At 44.1% G+C, this 18,700-nt stretch overlaps 1 protein-coding gene and 1 long non-coding RNA gene across 3 annotated transcripts in view; both read left to right on the plus strand.

Annotated features, from left to right (window-relative positions):
- Nucleotides 1-297: 297 nt before the first annotated feature.
- On the plus strand, nt 298-4,383 carry LOC138417920 (uncharacterized). The gene is made up of 4 exons (XR_011248338.1): nt 298-436; nt 829-898; nt 3,728-3,864; nt 3,972-4,383. It is a non-coding gene; the product is annotated as an uncharacterized lncRNA (long non-coding RNA).
- A 2,715-nt stretch (nt 4,384-7,098) lies between these two features.
- Nucleotides 7,099-18,700, plus strand: part of TOP1 (DNA topoisomerase I) — an 88,049-nt gene continuing 76,447 nt past the window's right edge. The window contains exons 1-2 of one of the 2 annotated variants that reach the window (XM_069548571.1): nt 7,099-7,663; nt 7,995-8,019. In XM_069548571.1, coding sequence (XP_069404672.1) covers nt 7,631-7,663; nt 7,995-8,019 — 58 coding nt within the window. In that variant the 5' untranslated portion in view covers nt 7,099-7,630. The remainder of the gene's footprint in view (nt 7,664-7,994; nt 8,020-18,700) is intronic. The other variant, XM_069548572.1, reaches the window with a different exon arrangement.

Genomic DNA, 18,700 nt, shown 5'->3' on the forward strand with positions numbered 1-18,700 from the left:
ATTTTACTATTATTATTTTAAATATTTTGTCCACACCGTGTAGCCTGTGGGATCTTACTTCTCCCACCAGGGATCGAACCCAAGTCCCCTGCACTGGGAGCTCAGAGTCTTAACCACTGGACCACCAAGGAAGTCCCGTTTCTGTTTTTTTGTGTCAATAAACCCCTGCTGGTTATCGAGCGGGGCTGTCATCTCTGTTCCATTTTCTTGGGAGAGTCATGCTGAGTCAGCTTGGGGTTGTACTCACTCCCAGAATTATCCAGGATTTCCTGGAGCCCCAGTTCCTGCCTCTTTGCTGCCCCCAGCCTGCTGGTGCTCCATGTGGAGGTGACTGGACCCGAGGGGCAGCAGGATGTCCCAGCAGCATATCTGGTGAGAAGAAGATTCAGGGAGAGCTGCTGTCCTAAGTTCTCCTGGGGCAGTACCCTGGTCCCAGGTCAGTATCCTGATGTCCCCTTCAAGGGCTGCCTCTTCACAGTTATTCCAAACGACCTCCCAACCCTGCGCTTATTGATGCTTCTGAGACACTTGCAGTGGTCTCCATGGGCCTCCTGGATAATTTGCCCATCTCCAGCATCAGCTCTGCCAAATTCTCCCCTCTGCGCTGCCCATGGTTTGTCTCACACCTCCTCAAAACTCCATTACGGCTTGTCCTGTGGGAGCTCCACTATCACCAAGGGAGGCGTCCCCACCTGCCCAGCCTTCTTCTCCGGTTTATCTTCACAGGTATTCTCTGCTCCATCCTGACCAAAGCTGTCCCTGACCAGGATGCTCTGTCTTGGCCCAGGTGGCTCTTCTTCCTGCAATACCTTCCTTTTTCTTCCACAGGCCGCCTCCACATCTTTAGAGAACGGCATCCGACCAGAAGTCTCTCATATTGCCCCCTCTGCCACCACTGGTGAGTTGAACACCTCCTTCCCAGTGTTCCCATAGCAACTGGTAGCTGGCCACCTCTGCCATATTATTCTTCATACCTTATGGTAGCAGTTGGGGAATATGTTTATCTTGTTATCAGACTAGGAACTTCTCCAACAAAAGGATTTGGTCTTATTAATATCTGTGTCCCCAGGGCATAGCATAGTACCTATCTATCATATAGCCCGTGTGTGTGTGTCCTTAGTCAGTCAGCTGTGTCTGACTCTGTGCAACCCCATGGACTATATAGACTGTTAGGCTCCTCTATTCACGGGATTCTCCAGGCAAGAGTATTGGAGTGGGTTGCCATTTCCTCCTCCAGGGGATCTTCCCAACCTAGAGACTGAATCTGCGTCTCCTGCGTCTCCCGTATTGGCAGGCGGATTCTTTACCACTGAGCCACCTGGGAAGCCCCCACATATAACCAATATACTCCCTCATTTCTTGGGAAATAGTGGTGGAATCAATACATGTCCTCATCACAGAAAAGATTTCTTCTGGCAGGAAGACAAGGTAAGAATATGAAAATAGACTCCCCACGTGACCAGGCTCCTAAATCTTTATCATCTGTCCTCTCGTGGCTCATCTGGTAAAGAATCCGTCTGCAGTGTTGGAGACCTGGGTTTGATCCCTGGGTTGGGAAGATCCCCTGGAGAAGGGAAAGGCTGCCCACTCCAGTATTCTGGCCTGGAGAAGTCCATGGGGTCACAAACAGCTGGACACAACGAAGTGACTTTCACTTCTCATTCCATGACTCCAGGGCTGCCAGCTTTTCTGTTGTTCCGCTCCTTTTTTATTCCACAAAATTGAACCTTTGCTGGGCCATTACCAACAGGCAAAGGGTGTGTCTAGTTGTTACTTCGATGGCCAGTCTGGATCTCCTTTCTGAGGTATCAAGCAGGTTCTATTCTGAGCAGCATCTAAGTCTCGAAAGGGCAGCAGGTTCTTAGGCAAGGCACACATAGGAAAGGAGAACTAGAAGATGCTGCTGCCCAAGAATTGCCAGTCGAGGCTGTGCCAACATCCAAGATCAAAACTCTAGGGGGCATTCAGGTGCCATAACAAGAGGGGCCCAGGTCCAGGACCAAAAGAAAACAGAGGCCTTGAGAGTGCGTAGGAGTCGAGTGTAGATTAGGACTTGGTATAACGTAGAGTTCTTGGTCTTTAGTGACCCATCAGACCTCCATGAAGCAAAAGGGAGAATTTATTTAAAGGCACAGGATCCAGGGAAATAAAGCCTCAAGAGATACTAGGAACTGAGGACCCTGAACTCCATCAGGGCCTTCTCTTCTCTTCCTTCTTTCCTTCTTGCTCCCAGCTCTCTCGGGCCCTTTTGGCAGAAAATACCAGCAGGGCAGCTTCCTGATTTATATACTACAGATCCATCTGCAGGAAGAGAGACCAAACCACCTTCTTTTTCCTGGTTCCAAAGTCTCAAGGAAGTTGATCTGAGTGGCTCAGCTTGGGTCACACAACTGTAGCCAGAGGGACAACATCATATTTGTACATTTGTGTACACTGTGCAGAAGCACAGGTTCCCTGAAAAGCAAAAGTTGTTCAGACAACCCTAGACATGTTCACTTCTGGGAGCCAAGACTTGGGTTAAGGCAACAGGAACACTCTCATGCAAGTCAGAAGCAAATGACTATGGGCTGTATCTTGGGTGACCATCTAGAACAAGAAGCCTGAGGGCTGGTCATTCCAAAGAGCCCAGTCTTAAGAAGCACTCTGGGGATTAAAAAAAAAAGATTTCTGGGCTTACAAACATTTTGGAGATGCTTCCTGCCATGTGTGTCAGCATATGGACAACTCTAGGAAGTCTCGTTGGAAAGGACCTGTTTAATTTTAAATCATAACGATGTATGTATTTGTATATGGAGCCCTTCTTTTAGTGGAATATTGATAAATCATCCACCTTTCACATTGGAAACAAGCCTACAACATCAGCTGTCATCTGCTAGTTATTTTTACAGGGGCTGGGATGGCCCATGAGTGAGCAGTCTTGATTTAAAAAGTAATGTTTCCCAAGCCTCATTTATTTCCCTCTAACCTTTTTGGAGTTTGTCTTATATGTTCCCTCTGTGCCATTCCTTCACATTTTTATTTAAATCAATCAACTTTTTAAAAAGCCCCATTCCAAACAGCTGCTGCTGCTGCTAAGTCACTTCAGTCGTGTCCGACTCTGTGCGACCCCAGAGACGGCAGCCCACCAGGCTCCCCCGTCCCTGGGATTCTCCAGGCAAGAACACTGGAGTGAGCTGCCATTTCCTTCTCCAATGCATGAAAGTGAAAAGTGAAAGTGAAGTCGCTCAGTCGTGTCTGACTCCTACAACAGAGATATCCTTAAAACCAGGATTTGATGTGGTTAAAATTTTTTTCTCATACACATGGAAATATATACATAATCATTAAAATTAAGATGTCTATACAGGCATTATCTATAGTCTTCTCAAGTACTAGGGGTGGGTGGACCATATTGTCGGGACATCAGATTGAAGTATCAGGAATCAGAGAGGGGCCAGGTGGCCTTGAGTAAGACAGCCAGCCTCAAAGCACTGTCATCATGCATTCTGGCAGGGAAGTTCAGTCTATAACAAGGTGCCCAGATACCTGCATGTTTGTGCATGGGAACTGTGCTTTGTGTGCCCTTTTGGAATGAGTGTTGTGTTTTCATGGCTACTCCAATCTTCCTTGGAGGTACCTGGGAAATAAATGCAGATTCTCCCTGGCTTTGGAGAGTGGTGGTGGAGAAGTGTTAGGAGGCACTGTCTGCCTTAAAGCACGCCTCAAATTTACTTTGGCCTTACTGCAGCAAACAAGTAGGAGTCACATACCTCACCTGGTTGCCTGCGATTGATCCCAAGATGGAAAGACTACGATGAAAGAATCCAAAAGCAAGGTGAAACTGGTTCTGGCAACTTGCTTGAAAGAAAGAACATAGCTTTGGAGGTAAGAGGACCTGAGTGTCAACACAAAACTCACCACTTACTAGTTATGTTCTCCAAAAGCTTAAAAAAAAATTCTCTTAAAATTCTACACTTACGGTTCTTCCCTAGTGGTACAGTGGATAAGAATCCACCTGCCAATGCAGGGAACATGGGTTCCATCCTTGCTCCAGGAAGATTCCACATGCCATGAAGCAACTAAGCCATGTGATCTAGGGCCTGAAAACCACAACCACTGAGCCCACGCACCACAACCACTGAAGCTCGTGAGCCCTAGTGCTTCTACTCCTCAAAAAGAGAAGCCACCACAATGAGAAGCCCTTGCACCACAATGAAGAGTAGCCCCTGCTTGCCACAACTAGAGAAAGCCCACGCGCAGCAACGAAGACCCAGCACAACCAAAAGTAAATAATTTTAAAAATTCCATCCTTATTATCATTGTCCAGATGAGGAAACTGGGACTCAAAGGAGTTAAGCAACTTGCCTGATGTCAAAGAGCTAATAAACAGGGAGTATATATATATGACTATATGTGTGTGTGTGTGTGTATCTATAATGAGATCTCTGCTAATTTCTCTCAAGAGATTCCTCCTTCTGAAGCTATATATAAACATATAATAATATATAACTATATGTTTATAAACGTCAATATTATAGAGCAGAACTCAAAACTAGATTGGTTTGACTTTCGTGTGTGGTCTTAACCACTGTACTACCCTGCTTTCATTCCCTCATTGATCACATGCCTCTTCTGTAGGATCTCTGGCTGGGTGCTGGGGATCAAGTGCTAAGCAAGACAGACAAGGTCCCAGCCCTCACAGACCTGGCATTCTGTAGAGCAGCGAGACATAAAATCGCCAGTTACCACCATTACTAACTTAACAAAAGTTATAAGTGTCACAAAGGGAAAGGACACTCAGTGAGGGGGACACTTGATCTTGATCAGGAAGGAGGAGTCAGGGAGTGTGGAAGGAAGAAAATAATATTAAGATTGAGCTTTGAAGCATTCACAAGCATTAATTTTTTTCAATAAATTAGAATTAAAGTGTTTGCCACTAGATATGATTTCAATGGTCCACGAATGAACACTGTTTGTAGTTTATCTGTAAATGATTTCATAAACATTATCATTTCATAGACATTATTACTTAGGATGAAACTGAAGAAAGAAGAGGAATGAATTAAAACATTAAGTACAGTTATTCCCCTACATTCGCATGACTTCCGTTCTGAGAGCACATTCGTGAGTCCAACAAAGTTAGCCTAGGTATCCAACTAACATCATTGGCTATATAGCACTGTCCTATTACAGGTTTATAATACTTTTCACACAGTAATACATAACAAACCAACACAAAAAATAAAACATCAAAACAAATTATTTATTTTGTTATTTTTGATTGCACTGGGTCTCTGTTGCTGCCTGCAGGCTTTCTCTAGATGCAGAGAGTGGGGGCTACTCTCCAGAAGTGGTACTCTCATTGTGATGGCTTCTCTTATTGCACAGCACAGGCTCCAGGCATTCGGGCTTCAGTAGTTGTGGCACAAAGGCCCAGTGGCTCCACAGTATGTGGGAATGAACCTGTGTCCCCTGCACTGGCAGGTGGATTCCCATCCACTGCACCACCAGGGTACAGAAACATCCAAGAAAATGTTTCTTTTTTTAATCTTACAGTATAGCACCTTGAAAGGTACAGTAATACAGTACAACCACTGGCATACAGGGGCACCTTTGCGTCTTTGAAAGTTCACAACTTGAAGGTTCATATGTAGCAATAATAATAAAGGAAGCGGTAATAGATTTAGGAAAATTCACAAGGGTCACGCTTGAATTAAGCCAGTTATTCAGGATCTTGGCAGCTACTTTAAGAAGTTTGAACTTTGTCCTAAGATGAGAGAAGTTGTGGGAACGGATAGTGGTTAGACCTGGTGTTGAAAGAGCACTTTGTCTACTGCTGCAGAGTAGCTGTGAGAGGGCCAGAAGGGAGGAAGTAGGGATTCCTGTTAGAAACGTAAGAATTCAAGCAGGAGATAATGCACACTTCACAGGTGTGTGGGTGAGGGAGAGAGGCTTGAAGCAATGCAATCAGCTGGACTTCTGAGAAATGGAGAGGAAGGTGTGCAGGGTGGAGCTTTTCTAGCTGGGGGGCTTACCAGGTGGCTCAGGAGTAAAGAATCCACCTGCCCAAAGCAGGAGACACAGGTTAGCTCCCTGGGTGGGGAAGATCCCTTGGGGGAGGAAATGGCAATTCACTCGAATATTCTTGCTTGAACACCTGGCAGGCTACAGTCCATGGGGTCACACAGTGGGACAGGACTTAGCGATTCAGCTCGCAGGCATGGTGGAGGAAGAAGGCAAGATAAGCCTTGGAGAAACCTGTGAGGTATCCAAACGTAGATGTCAGGAAGGTTAGTAGGTTAACTTATCTCTGACACTTGGACTTCCCTGGTGGCTCCGATGGTAAAGAATCTGCCTGCAATACAGGAGACCCAAGCTAGATCTCTGGGTCAGGAAGATACCCTGGAGAAGAGAAAGGCTATCCACTCCAGTATTCTTGCCTGGAGAATTTCATGGAAAGAGGAACCTGGTGGGCTACAGTCCATGCGGTTGTAGAGAGTCTGACAGGACGGACCGACTAACACATACTCTCTGACACAGTTTAACTTTAGCAAAATAGACGACCTCACGGAGCTATTGTGAGAAATGAGAGCGGAGAGCCCAGTAGATACGCCATAAGCCGCGGTTCTTTCTCCAATTTCTCCCCGCTATGCTTCGCAGCGCTAAGGACACAGCGGGGTACACAGTCAGGTCGTGTTTACCCCGTGATTCGGTTCCATTCGGCTCCTACCCCACTTCTTTTCTTAGCACAATTCCTGGCTCAGGGATATTTGAAGTACGCACAAACGAAATCAGGCCTCTTGTTACTCGGGACTACACGTACGGGCAGAAAACTGGGGCTAAACCAGACCTTTGGCGGGTTGAACAATTTAAGTACATTTTAAGAAGTGGGCGTGCTATCATCCAGAAGTTGGAAGGCCTGGACAAAGGCTCCCTCCAAGCAGCCTCGGGTTCTGGTTAGCGAGCGAAGAATAGCTGGTGAGAACTTGGGGACCCGGCTGCCAAGGTATTTGCAGCTCCCGGAAGATGCAGAAGCGTCTGGGATACCAGCTCGGCTGGGATCTGACGCTGTCCCGCGGCGGCCTTTAAAGGCCCACCACGTGGCCGAGCTGCCGGCCCAGACCGGGAGGCGGTGTCCCGGCTGCGCCTGCGCACTGCCCAGGGGAGGGATCTGGGTTCCGAGAAAAGGCGCTGAGAGAGGAAGAGAAGGTTGCTCTGGGGGGGCGGCCGTGGGAGGAGTCAGTTCCTTATGCAAATCGCAGAGGCGCGCGAGGGCTAAAGGGGCGGGGCTTGCGTTGCAAAGCCGGGTCCCCCCTGAGGAAGCGCGAGGGGGCGGGCCCCGCCACCGTCGGCCTCCTTCCGCGAGCCTCTGACGTCAGCGACGTCGCTTTTAAAAGCGGCCGCGCAGGCGCCGTGAGCCGAAATGCGAACTTAGGCTGTTACACAACTGCTGGGGTCTGCTCTCGCCGCCCGCCCGGCAGTCAGTCAGCCTCGCCGCCGCTGTCGCCGCCTCAGCGGTTCCGGTAGTCTTAAGCCCGCCCCATCACCTTTTCCCCGCGCCTCCCGGAGCCTCCGGGTGTCTCCTGTCCGCCCGCACAGGCCGGCCGCGACCGTCTGCGTCTTCTCGGCGCCCCTCGCCTCTCCGGCCGACATGAGTGGGGACCATCTCCACAACGATTCCCAGGTACGGCCTTGCCAGGCCCGCCCGGGCCCCCGGCCGTGCCTCGGCCCTCCACGACCCCCGACTCAGAGGCCCCGGCCTCGGCCCGGCTGCTTTGACAGGCCAGAGCCCCTGGCCAGGGGCGGCCAGCCGGCGGACGTCGGCTCCCCAGGACCTGGGCGGAAGCCGCCAACTTACAGTTTGGGGGTGCTGGCTGGCCCTTCAGGCTGTTCCCGGGGGCCTCCCTCTTCCCGGGGGGCGCAGGGTGGGCCCGGCTCCCGGCCGCGCGCGCTTGCCCGCCGCCCGCGGGGTGAATGTGCCTGTTGTTTCATGGTCCCTCCTTTTCTCTCCCCAGATCGAGGCGGATTTCCGACTGAATGGTGAGTGCGCCCCCCTTTCCGACCCCCGACTCCGCGGCCGCCGGCCCCGCGCCCGGCCCGAGCCGGGTAGAGGACAGACATGGCGTCCCAGAGACTAAGTCCCGGCTCCTCGCTCACCGGCCCCATTGTTCCCCTCGGGCCGCCTCTGGACCCCTTTTCCGGGGACCCCAGACCCCCCAGATCGCGGCCATCCCAAGAGGGGGCTACGGAGACCCCGCGTCGCCCGCCGCCGGGCCTCGGGCAGCCTTTCCGGGCCCGGATTCCTCCCGGGAAAGTCGCCTTGTCGACAGTCGGGACTTAGTCTCTGCGCCATTTTCTTTTTCTCTCTCCTCTCCTTTCTGTGCCTGTGTGTCTTTCTCTCCCTCCCTCGGCTCCTTCCTTGAGCTGCCCAGAAAGAGCTTTCTGCGGAGCAAAGCCGTATAAATCACAGACTTCACCAGAGGGAAGGGTGCGAGCCTGAATTGTTACTATTTTTGCCCAAAGAGAACTTTATTTGGGGGGTTGTCCTGCTTACTGCTTCTCTTGTTTGTTTCCTTTTCTGCTTCCAGAATGAAAGCTGCCCTTCGGCAACTGTTGTTTTTTTTTTTTTTTCTTTCCCCCTTCCAGAGTAAGATGTTTATGGTAGGAAATAGGGCTCTAAAACTAAAGCCCTCCTTGTGGAGTGCTTCGTATTTTGAGGTTGCTTTCCCCAAGTTGTGTTCTTTGCAAAGGTAGTGGTACCTCCCTTCAGAAAGTTTGCAAGTCCTCTATGGGCCATCCATTGTCAATGTTGGGCTCAGGCATATTGATTTCCTTTTTTTTTTTTTAATTAAAGTATTACTGACCAGAACTTTTCAGTGGGGCTGAGGTTCCTAAGGCAGTGTTGTTTTAGAAATGTAATTTAGTGTAGTTGTCAAGAGGAGAGGTTGTTGAACATCTCATCTGGCCTGATGTGTTAGCCATCTCTTGTGGGCTGTGGGGCAGGAAAAAAAAAGATTTTATTTATTGAAACGAAGAGTGGCCAGTACCCACCCCTGCTTCCTGTTCATTCTTTTTCAGAAGTGGCTGTTTTTCAGGAATTGAGAGCTAACTGACTTTTGCCAGATCTTTATGTTTTTGAACCCTTTTCAGCCAAATCGAGGCATTTATTCTTTGAGTATTTCCACTTCAGTTACCCTGTGAAGATTCCCCCACTAAAAAGCTCACCCTGTGAGCTTTTCAGCAGTCCTGCTGAAGGAAAAGGTAACTTCTGTGCTGGGAATTCCCACTGATTCTGATGGTACATAATCCTGCTCAGTTGAATTTGGGTTCCGGGAACCTCTCCAATGGGAGAAGCTGACTAGCTTTTCTGATGTTGTAATCAGCAGTCCATGGTGTTAGCCTACTCTACAGAGAGCAACCTTATGTTCAGATTTCCAAGTGGGGCATCCAGCAAGAGATGTAATCTGCAAGGAGAGAATCTGGGTAAAGTGTAGCATTTCTTGAGCACCTAGTATGTGCTAAAGCACTATGTTTAGTGCTGGAGCTGAACCCCTCCGCTCCCACAGTGCTGCTCCTGCCTTCAGTCTGTTTGGGGAGACAGAATTAGTTAATTATAAGGTAGGTGCTGGGGCAAACCTGTACCCCAAATGCTTCGGGAGTGACTAGGGAATTTAACTTTGTCTGGGGGTGGGGAGATTTCTCAGAGGAGGGAGCTTCTGAGCTTGGTGTTGTGCAAGACTAGGTGCTGAGTGTCAGGGCTTGGGGTATTTCTTAACTGTGTTTAGCCAACCTTATTTGAGTTTTAAAATAGGGAGGTGAGGCTCCTGCAATTCAGAAAGCCACAGTGTGAGACAGGTTTCTTTGGGATGTAGGAGCAGAGAAAGGATGTGGCAGGTGAGGACAGAAGTCCTTTTGACCTCTCTTGGAGGAAAGTAGGATCTTATGAGAAGTGTTCTTTTTGACTCAGACTGGGCTGAGTAATCTATCCAGTAGTAAAACAAAATGTAGTGTATAACCTCACCGAGGTTATACCAGGGAACTATTGAATTTGTGAATGATTGTAGGCTGGGTAGATTTTTGCCGTTTTTGTAGAGACCAAACTTTTAGAATGTGTTTTTTCACTTGTAACAGCAATAATTGCTAAATATTTATTGAATGTTTACTGTCTGCCAGGCAGGCATGAGTCTCATCAGTTCTTCCCATTGGATCATCTAGTTTAATTTCTTCCTTGGAATAACCCTGACGAATTAGGTACTATTATCTCTATTTCCAGAGAAGAGGAAACTGAGACTTAGATCTATTTATTGACTTTCCCAAGGGAAGTGAGTTGGGCACTACAGAGCTCACAAGCTTAGCTGTCTGTATATGATTCTAGCATGAAAAAATTAAAAGCTGCACATCTCTACTTTCGTACAGAGCTGAAAAATGCGAGAGGGAAAGAGTTGATAGTTTGCTTACTTTTTATCTCAGCCTGCTCCTTCATGAGAAGAAGCACTGTAACTGCTTCCCCACCACACTGAGAGTCTGACAGTGTATTATCTTTGTAAATATTGTCTAGAAGATGTGGTATTAGTAGCTGTGTGCTTGTTAAGTAATACACTGGTAACTAGTGATTGATTTATGTAAATATGGAAGACAGTTTTTAAAAATCAATGTTTAATTATGCTCAGAGAAGTTGTTACTGATTTTTGTATTAAGAGTTTGCTTAAGCATGATTTTAAGTGAACCTAACCCATCTTAAAGATTGACTGTGCCAATTTCATACGTTGAAACAAAAATCCCTCATTTGCCTGCCCTCATCCTCTAAGATTTAAAGGATTTTTTGCCTTTGGAGTTCATTCTTTACAATAGTTGAAACTGTTGCTATTGTGTAGAATTTAGAACATTCTGGCCTATACTGCTGGGAATAAATCTCTTATTGAAACATACTTACATTTATGTTTAAAGTATTGCTGTGAGTTTGGGGAGCAGAAACCATGAAAGAAAAGACTACTTTTTGTCTAAGAGAAAAGACTTCCTTTCTAAGTGTTGGTAGCACTAGTTGAAGTGGGGCTGAGTCATTACTACAGTACTAAGCAGACTGCTAAACTGTCTTTAGAGTTGATAATGGTAACATCAGGTTGGGGGTCAGTGGTCCTTTTGCCATTTCAAGGGCTTGAAGTTTTTGCCCATGTACTCTGGAGTTGTAGGGTTCTTCCCTCTTTGGCATGAGTAGAGTATAATGCTTGGTTTCATCAGACATCAGTGATTATTCTCAGAAATGTCATATGGGATCATTGTTTGACATTATCTTGTGTTGATTCTAGTTAGTTTAGTGGATTCAAACTGGATGGTGGAATTAAATATAAATTGTTTTTGATGCTAATAGTTACACTTCTGTGCTGTTGGGCACTGGTTGGGGTGGCAGGTGGAAAGGCTAATGATGGGGCTATCTGAAAATTCCCATCACATTTTAAAAAAGCAAACTGGTGGCACCATCAACTGAAATCTGGCACATCTTCTTACTCTATCCGGAAACACTTAAGCAAAACGTTGTCTTTCCTGCCACTGCAGCCAGATTCCTTGGGGGCACCTTTTCAGAATTAGTGAGCTGCTGTAGAATCTTTATAGATGAAACAGAATTGCTTGTCAACACTGTGCTTTTTAGATTACCAACATGTCAGAACTCAGAAACATTTTAAATTCCAAAGTTACCGGTAAAATGATAATATCTAGGAGTTACTAAATCGGAAATAGCTCATGGTTTGAAAAGTAAAAACTAGATGATATTGCTTACTGTAATCAACCAATACTTGTTTTTGGTTAAGTGTGTGTGTGTTAGTTGCTCATTCGTGTCCGACTCTTTGCAACCCCTTGGGCTGTAGCCCACCAGACTCCTCTGTCCATCTAATTCTCCAGGCAAGAATGCTGGAGTGGGTTGCCATTCCCTTTCCAGGGGCTCTTCCAGACCCAGAGATCGAATCCGGTTCTCCTGCGTTGCAGGCAGATTCTTTACCAACTGAGCCACCACTGGATAAGTAAAATGGAAGATAGGAATTCAGGATCTGTTCCAGAATTTCATTTTAACCAATAGTAGCAAAACAAGAATCGAATCTGGGTCTTTTAACATCAGTGTAAAAATGGGAAATTGTGAGAATTTGAAGAGAAATCCATTAGTTTATTCTGGATCTCAGTGAGTTAGTAATCATTTATACAAATGCCAGAGATCCTTAACATGTCTTAAAGCTTATTTAAAATTAGGCCTTTGGGGTTTTTTGTTTGTTTTCCACGTGTGTGAAGGAGTGATGCAAAAAAGGTCTGACTTTTAAGTCTAAATATGTTTGTGTTGTATGTTAATGATAGTAGCAGTTATCTGTTGTTGCTAATCGTATGGGAAATGATTCTGTTGTGCTTTCTGGATGTATTTCTTTCAGGCATACTGTAGTTGTGCCTGTTAGTAGTTGGCTGTGAGTGCATATGTTCTGTTACGGATCTTTAGCAACTTCTGCCATCCTCATTGCCGAATACTGATTTTCTTCAAATCCTAAGTTATTTCTTTGGAGGTGTTTTGTGAGAGATTGCATCTTTTCCATATGAAACTATGTTGAACTCCAATAAAGTTTTTGGTTCACTTGGAGAAGTAGATTCGACTGTAATTATTTACTTTCGAATGAGGCAGTGGAAATGCTTGAAATGAGTATTTGATGTGGGATCCTGAAGTAAAAAACTGTCTTTGAAAGAAAGGTAGAATATGGTCCATTCATTGTGTTTGGATAGGGAAGAGAGTCAGTTCACTTAACATTTTTGTATCTCATAGTTAAGATGATCTGACTGCCCCTTAATTATTTCTGAAATCATTACCTTTGCAAAATGAGGGCATTTGGGCAAGAAGTGGAGAATTTGGCTTCTTAAGGTAAAAAGTTTGGGATGAGAGAACTTCCTAATCTCGTCCTTTAGAAGTGAATGAGATATTGTGTTTAAAAGAAGCTTTTAGATTGTGTTTAAGCTTTGAGTAGTAATAGTTGAAAGAAGTCTTTAATATTTCCATGCCTTGTAAATTGAAGTTTGTGTAGCAGCTTTCCATCCCCATGGCTTCAGGCCAGTAGCTAAAGTAGGAAATCTAAAATAGAGGCCATCGGTATGGAAGAATAACATTTTGCCAACCTTTGCCCTCCCTTACAACCTGCCTATCTAGGTGGGGGCAGTGTGCAGTGTGCTCTGTGTTGATAGCGTAGGGCCTGGGTACCATGCAGGGGGATAAAGATGAGGGAGTGGTATGGTGACAGTGGGTGTAGCCTTGGTTTTATTAGGTGGGAAGAAGCTTATAGTGGAGTATCTGTTAGATATTAATGGTATTTTGGTAGTGTTGTGGGAAATGACTAGTAGTTTGCTGTAATGATTTAGTAACATGTAGATATTATTTAAAATGATACTTATTTTGTATGTTCAAAAAAATTCTAAATATTTTTTACACTGGGAGAGAAGTGACTCAAGTGTATGTCTAGGGTACATAGATTGTAGTATCATCAAGCAAGACCACCTTTTATCAACTTTTGGATTGTGTCTTTATCTGTCATTTATGTTCTAAGTTTTAGTTAAAGATATTGGTAATGTAAGTTTTAAATTTCTTTTTGGTAGATACTCGTTTTGAATTTGTTATCATATTTTTAGATCCACTCAGTTATCTCCCTGCCACCTTTACCTTTCTGGATGTTCTTGAGAATTTTTCTGAAACGTATGGTAAATATTTTTATTTACAACTCCCTTTTGCCCTCCCCAATAGATTTGGGTAGAGGTGCATCTCTACCAGTCTGTTAAAATTCCTCTCTGATCCTTTGAAATTAACGTTTCTGTGGATTTAAGGAACCAAAGAACTCAGTTCATTAGCATTCCTGAGACACTAGATAAGCTTCAACGAAAGGTGTTTAAGCAATCAGCATAATTGAGGATTTGTCTTTGCTGTTGAGAACAAGTTTAATAGATCCCTGGGCATGATGACATTTTCTTGTATTTTTCTCAGCACAGCCTAGGAAAGATAGAGGCCAGGAACCTTCCTTGGAGGAGATATTCTTGGCTATTTGGAGTTTACCAAAACAAACAAAAAAACAGTTTTTAAGGTTATTCCTACATTAGAATACACTGAAATATATACCCTTTTGCCAGTTAGTAAAAGTCAGATTTTAAGCTTGCTACCAGATGTGACTGCTCAGATTTATAAAGCTTTGTAGTCGAAATGCTGGTCGGGCAGAAAACTGATCTAGCAGATTTCAAGATCAGTGGATTAGGGAATCTCATTGACCAGCTTTACCCAGCTCCTGTAAGGTAGCCCCGTTATTTCTTTGCAGTCAGCTGAGGGCAGCAGAAGGTAAGTGGTAGGAAGGGAACTAATTTTGAGAGTTTGGTAGACACTTTTTTGTATTCATTAAGTCTGAATTTAGTGAAAATAGTACTTGTTTGTGGGAGACCCAGAGACCAAAAAAGGAAATTTTCTTTTCTTTTTACACCTTCTTATCTCCCCTTTTTGTTAGCATACTGCGTTGGCCCAGATTCCAGAAATCTCAGTCAGGTGGTAGTTGGTAAGCTTCTAATGAGGTATCATAGCCTGACCTTAATTATATGCTGGTAGAGATAGCTTAGACCTCTTACATCTTCAAGAGATGCTATGGTATTAAGACTGGAATCAGATTGCTACTGAAGTAGGGGTGTAGGTGATGAAGAGGGAGCCTGTGGGGAAATACTATGCCCTTGAACAGCTGTGGTAAAATAGAAAGTTGGAATAGAAATCAGAAAAGTCTAGATAAGTCCCTGTTCTTACTATGAAACTTGCCCCACTGTCCCATGTTTTCTCATCTATAAACAAGGATGGTATTTCTATGCTTCACAGACTTCTGAGGTTTAGATGAGAATAGATGGTGTCTCTGTGCCCACATTTTAAAGTTTAAACTCTGATCAAACATCATCTGCTCTGAGATGGAGCTTTATTTTGCATGTTAGGTTTGAAGTAGTGAGTTGGTGGCTCTTTCCTTCCTTCACTGATATTCTCTGTTAACATTTTAAATCTTCTGACATTTGCACAGTGAACAGTAAGTAGCATATGACTAGAGTTGGTAGAGTCTTTACCTAACCAAACTGCGTGGTGTATGCGACTCTCTTCTGACTATTAACCAATCCCTGTAAAATAAAAGTTGGTGTATCCATATCTAGGTTTAGACTAAGAGATCTTATACCATGGATCAGAAAGATTGTCAGGGAACTGTCACAACAGGAGCAGACTTCAAAGTTAATGTTCAGTTAAAGATAGGCCAGAGAAAATAAATTTGTAGGATCAAAATTATAGCATAGTGTCTAATTTTAAAGAGTCTCAGAGGTAAAGTCTTGTAAAAGTAAACGTCTCAGGAATGTGTGGTTCTTAAAGTACATAGGAAAAAAGAAAAAAACCAGTGGGAAAGTGAATATAATACTGCATGGCTCTGTTGCCCTCAATATGTCAGCACGTCAAAGATAGGATTGGGTTTAAAAGTCTTCAGAGCTTTCACCTCTTTCTTTTGTATAATTTTTCTCTGATTCAGAATTTGAATAGTCTTGGGTCAGGAGGGTCCCCCCCAACCCCTGGCCAAATCAGGTAGCTGTTAATATAGTGGAAAGGACATTTCAGTTTGAGCTCTTCCACTTCTGCTCAATAGTGTGGTCTTTGAACAAGTTAATCTCTGAGTCTTAGTCCTTTTCCTGTAAACTGGGTCTATTAAATAGCATGTGAGGTTCACTTTGAGTTCCTTGACAGTCCTTAAAAACAAAAAACACCGAAGCACCTTTTCAAAGATTGCTTGAGTAGTCTTCCGAACAAAGGGAACGTCTTCACTTTCTTTAAATTTGGGTATTGTGAGGTTTTACCCAAGAGAAGAGTCTCTTGGGCACCTTGAATATGATCGTGTTGCTGTGAATCTGAGATGGGTAGGACTCAGGAGAGTACTGACTTGCCTTGGCCGTATGACTGTGCAGACCACTTTGTTTCTCATAAGATAAATTACAGTTTAAGAATCTTCACCAGTGAATAACTTTCACCTCTTTCCCCTTGGGATGGGGCAGTATTTAGAGATCTGAAACTAAAAGTTTTGTATTTAATTACAAATAGAAATTTTAATTTTCCATATTCATTTGTTCAAACATTTAGAAAGTAAATACCTGTAGTGACTAAATACAGATGAACTAGACAAACCCATAGAGTTCTCAGAAGAAATACTTTGAAGTTAGTAAATTGTACGCCTGTATACTTCCTCTGTTGGGATTCCATAGTTTTCATTGGGCCTCAGTACAAAGGCTCCTGTTGTACCAGGGTAAGTGGGCATGGAAGGTGCTTTCTGGCAACTAATGCTTCATTGTCAGTGAAAAAGAGTGATGTCTCCATTTATTTCCAATCCTAGGAGATTTTTTTTTCCCTCTCCCTAACAAAAAAAAAGGGAAATTAGGACCTTAGATTTCCAAACGTGTCCAAACTTGTAACTGTTCCAGAAAAAAAAATTTTAGGATACCTATAAACTCATTATACCTTTCTCACCTGGAATAGAAAAATAAACTAGTTTTAAGTTTTGTGACTTTTCCGTTATATTTTTTTATCAGACACCTGTTTTGCATAAATTTTAGAAGATTAGTTTTCGGATTTCCCTGAACAGGTAGATTTGCCACAGTGACTGGAAACAGTCACATTCCGTGCTGGAGATTCATATGACAATGGCTAATCATATATTTGCCTGAAATAGTTTAAATCCTTGAGCTGCATTGCCTGAAATAAAGGCTGTGAAATCACCATCTTCTTAAATTTGGAGAACTGAAATCTTAGAGGTCAGACTCGGTACTTAAAGTCCTGGGAAACTGGGATGAGTTGCCATTTCTTCTTCCAGGGGCTCTTCCTGACCCAAGGATCAAATCCACTTCCCTTGTGTCTACCTGCATTGGCAGGCGGATTCTTTACCTCTGCGACATTCTTATTGTTACTCCTTGTTAGTCCATGAAGTGTCATGGGCCACACACGAAAGCTATTAAACTCCTTAGAGAAAGGTTCAAAGTACGTAGTAGTGTTATGTATGGTGATTTGAACACTAGAAAAATGATTGAGACTAAACGTTAGATTTACTTTGCCTGATTCTTACAATCAGTGTGCTTTTGCAGGAATAGATGCAGCAACAGTAGTTCTTGCTATTTAACATCAAAATTTTCAGTTTTAGTTAACCAGGAAAGAAAACAAAAAAAAGGGAGGAGAAGCCCAAGTTGGCTAGTCTTTATCTGCCGGCTTGTTACACTTCACTTTGAAACTGAAAGCTCTCTAAGGCCACACACCCCAGCTCTGAAAGGAAAGGTCTCCCAGTTAACTACCTGAGCGTAGAGAAGTCCAGGACAGATAGGGTGGCCTCATCAGAGATTCAGCTGGTGATGGTTTCAGTTCAGTCGCTCAGTTATGTATGACTCTTTGTGACCCCATGGACCGAAGCATGCCAGGCTTCCCTGTCCATCATCAACTCCCAGAACTTGCTCAAACACATGTCCATCGAGTCGCTGATGCCATCCCATCTCATCCTCTGTTGTCCCCTTCTCCTCCTGCCTTCAATCTTTCCCAGCATCAGGGAGTCAGTTCTTTGCATCAGGTGGCCAAAGTATTGGAGCTTCAGCATCAGTCCTTCCAATGAATATTTAGGAGTGATTTCCTTTAGGATTGACTGGTTTGATCTCCTTGCAGGTGATGGTTTGACCATAATTAATTAACTCTTTCCACCTAAAAATCAAATCACCTTCTTCCCTTAAGTACAGTGTGATATAAAAATCAGCACTTCCACAGAACTTTATAATCTTTTACAGATGTTAGCATCCTCCTAATCTCAGAATGTCAGGGAAGTTGTCTATTAGCAGAAATGTGCTTGTTTTCTCTATGGGGAAAGAGATTTTGGTTGGTGAACAAGAGGCTAAAAATTTTCCTTGGATAGTCTGGAAAATGTTAAAGAGCTTATTTAGGACTGGAGCTAACTCCTGGAATTGAGATGTCAGGTAGTTTGTGTTGAGCTCAAGTTCTTAGGGGAATAGTTTAAAGTACAGTATGATGAAATATGTTTATAAGTGATTGAAAACAGTGAGTTTGCATAAAAAAGACTAGAGGACTATCAAACAGAATCCATACTGATTGCACATGTGTAACTGTGCACGCCTTTAGGTGGTGGTGTACAAAAACAAAGATAATTTTGCTCATGGACTTCCCTGATGGTCCAGTGGGTTAAGACTCTGAACTTCTAATGCAGGGGCCTCTGGTTCGATCCCTGGTTGGGAATGCAGGCTGCACACTGCCTGACCTAAGACACGAAATAAATAGTAAAGTTTAAAAAAATTTTTGTTCAGTGTATTTATTAAAAACTTTCTTTTCTTAAAGGCCTTCTGCAGCAACCTTATTTCCCAGAAAAAAGTTCAGTGTGTGTGTGTTCTTCTCCCACAAGTCTGTAATCATGTTTTGTTCTGTTAAAATGTTCCTTTTTACCCAGGAATACCTCTTTAGTCTTCAGAATTTGGTGTCTGTGCACGCTCAGTCACTACCCCATGGACTGTGGCCCACCAGGCTCCTCTGTTCATGGAATTTCCAGGCAGGAATATTGGAGTGGGTTGTCATTTCTTTCTCCAGGGCATCCATTTCCTGCATTGGCAGGTGGATTCTTTACTACTGTGCCACCTGGGAAAGCTAGAATTTGGTATTCCATCTCCATTT

This window comes from Ovis canadensis, chromosome 13 (assembly GCF_042477335.2).
Source record: "Ovis canadensis isolate MfBH-ARS-UI-01 breed Bighorn chromosome 13, ARS-UI_OviCan_v2, whole genome shotgun sequence".
Classification (NCBI taxonomy): domain Eukaryota; kingdom Metazoa; phylum Chordata; class Mammalia; order Artiodactyla; family Bovidae; genus Ovis; species Ovis canadensis.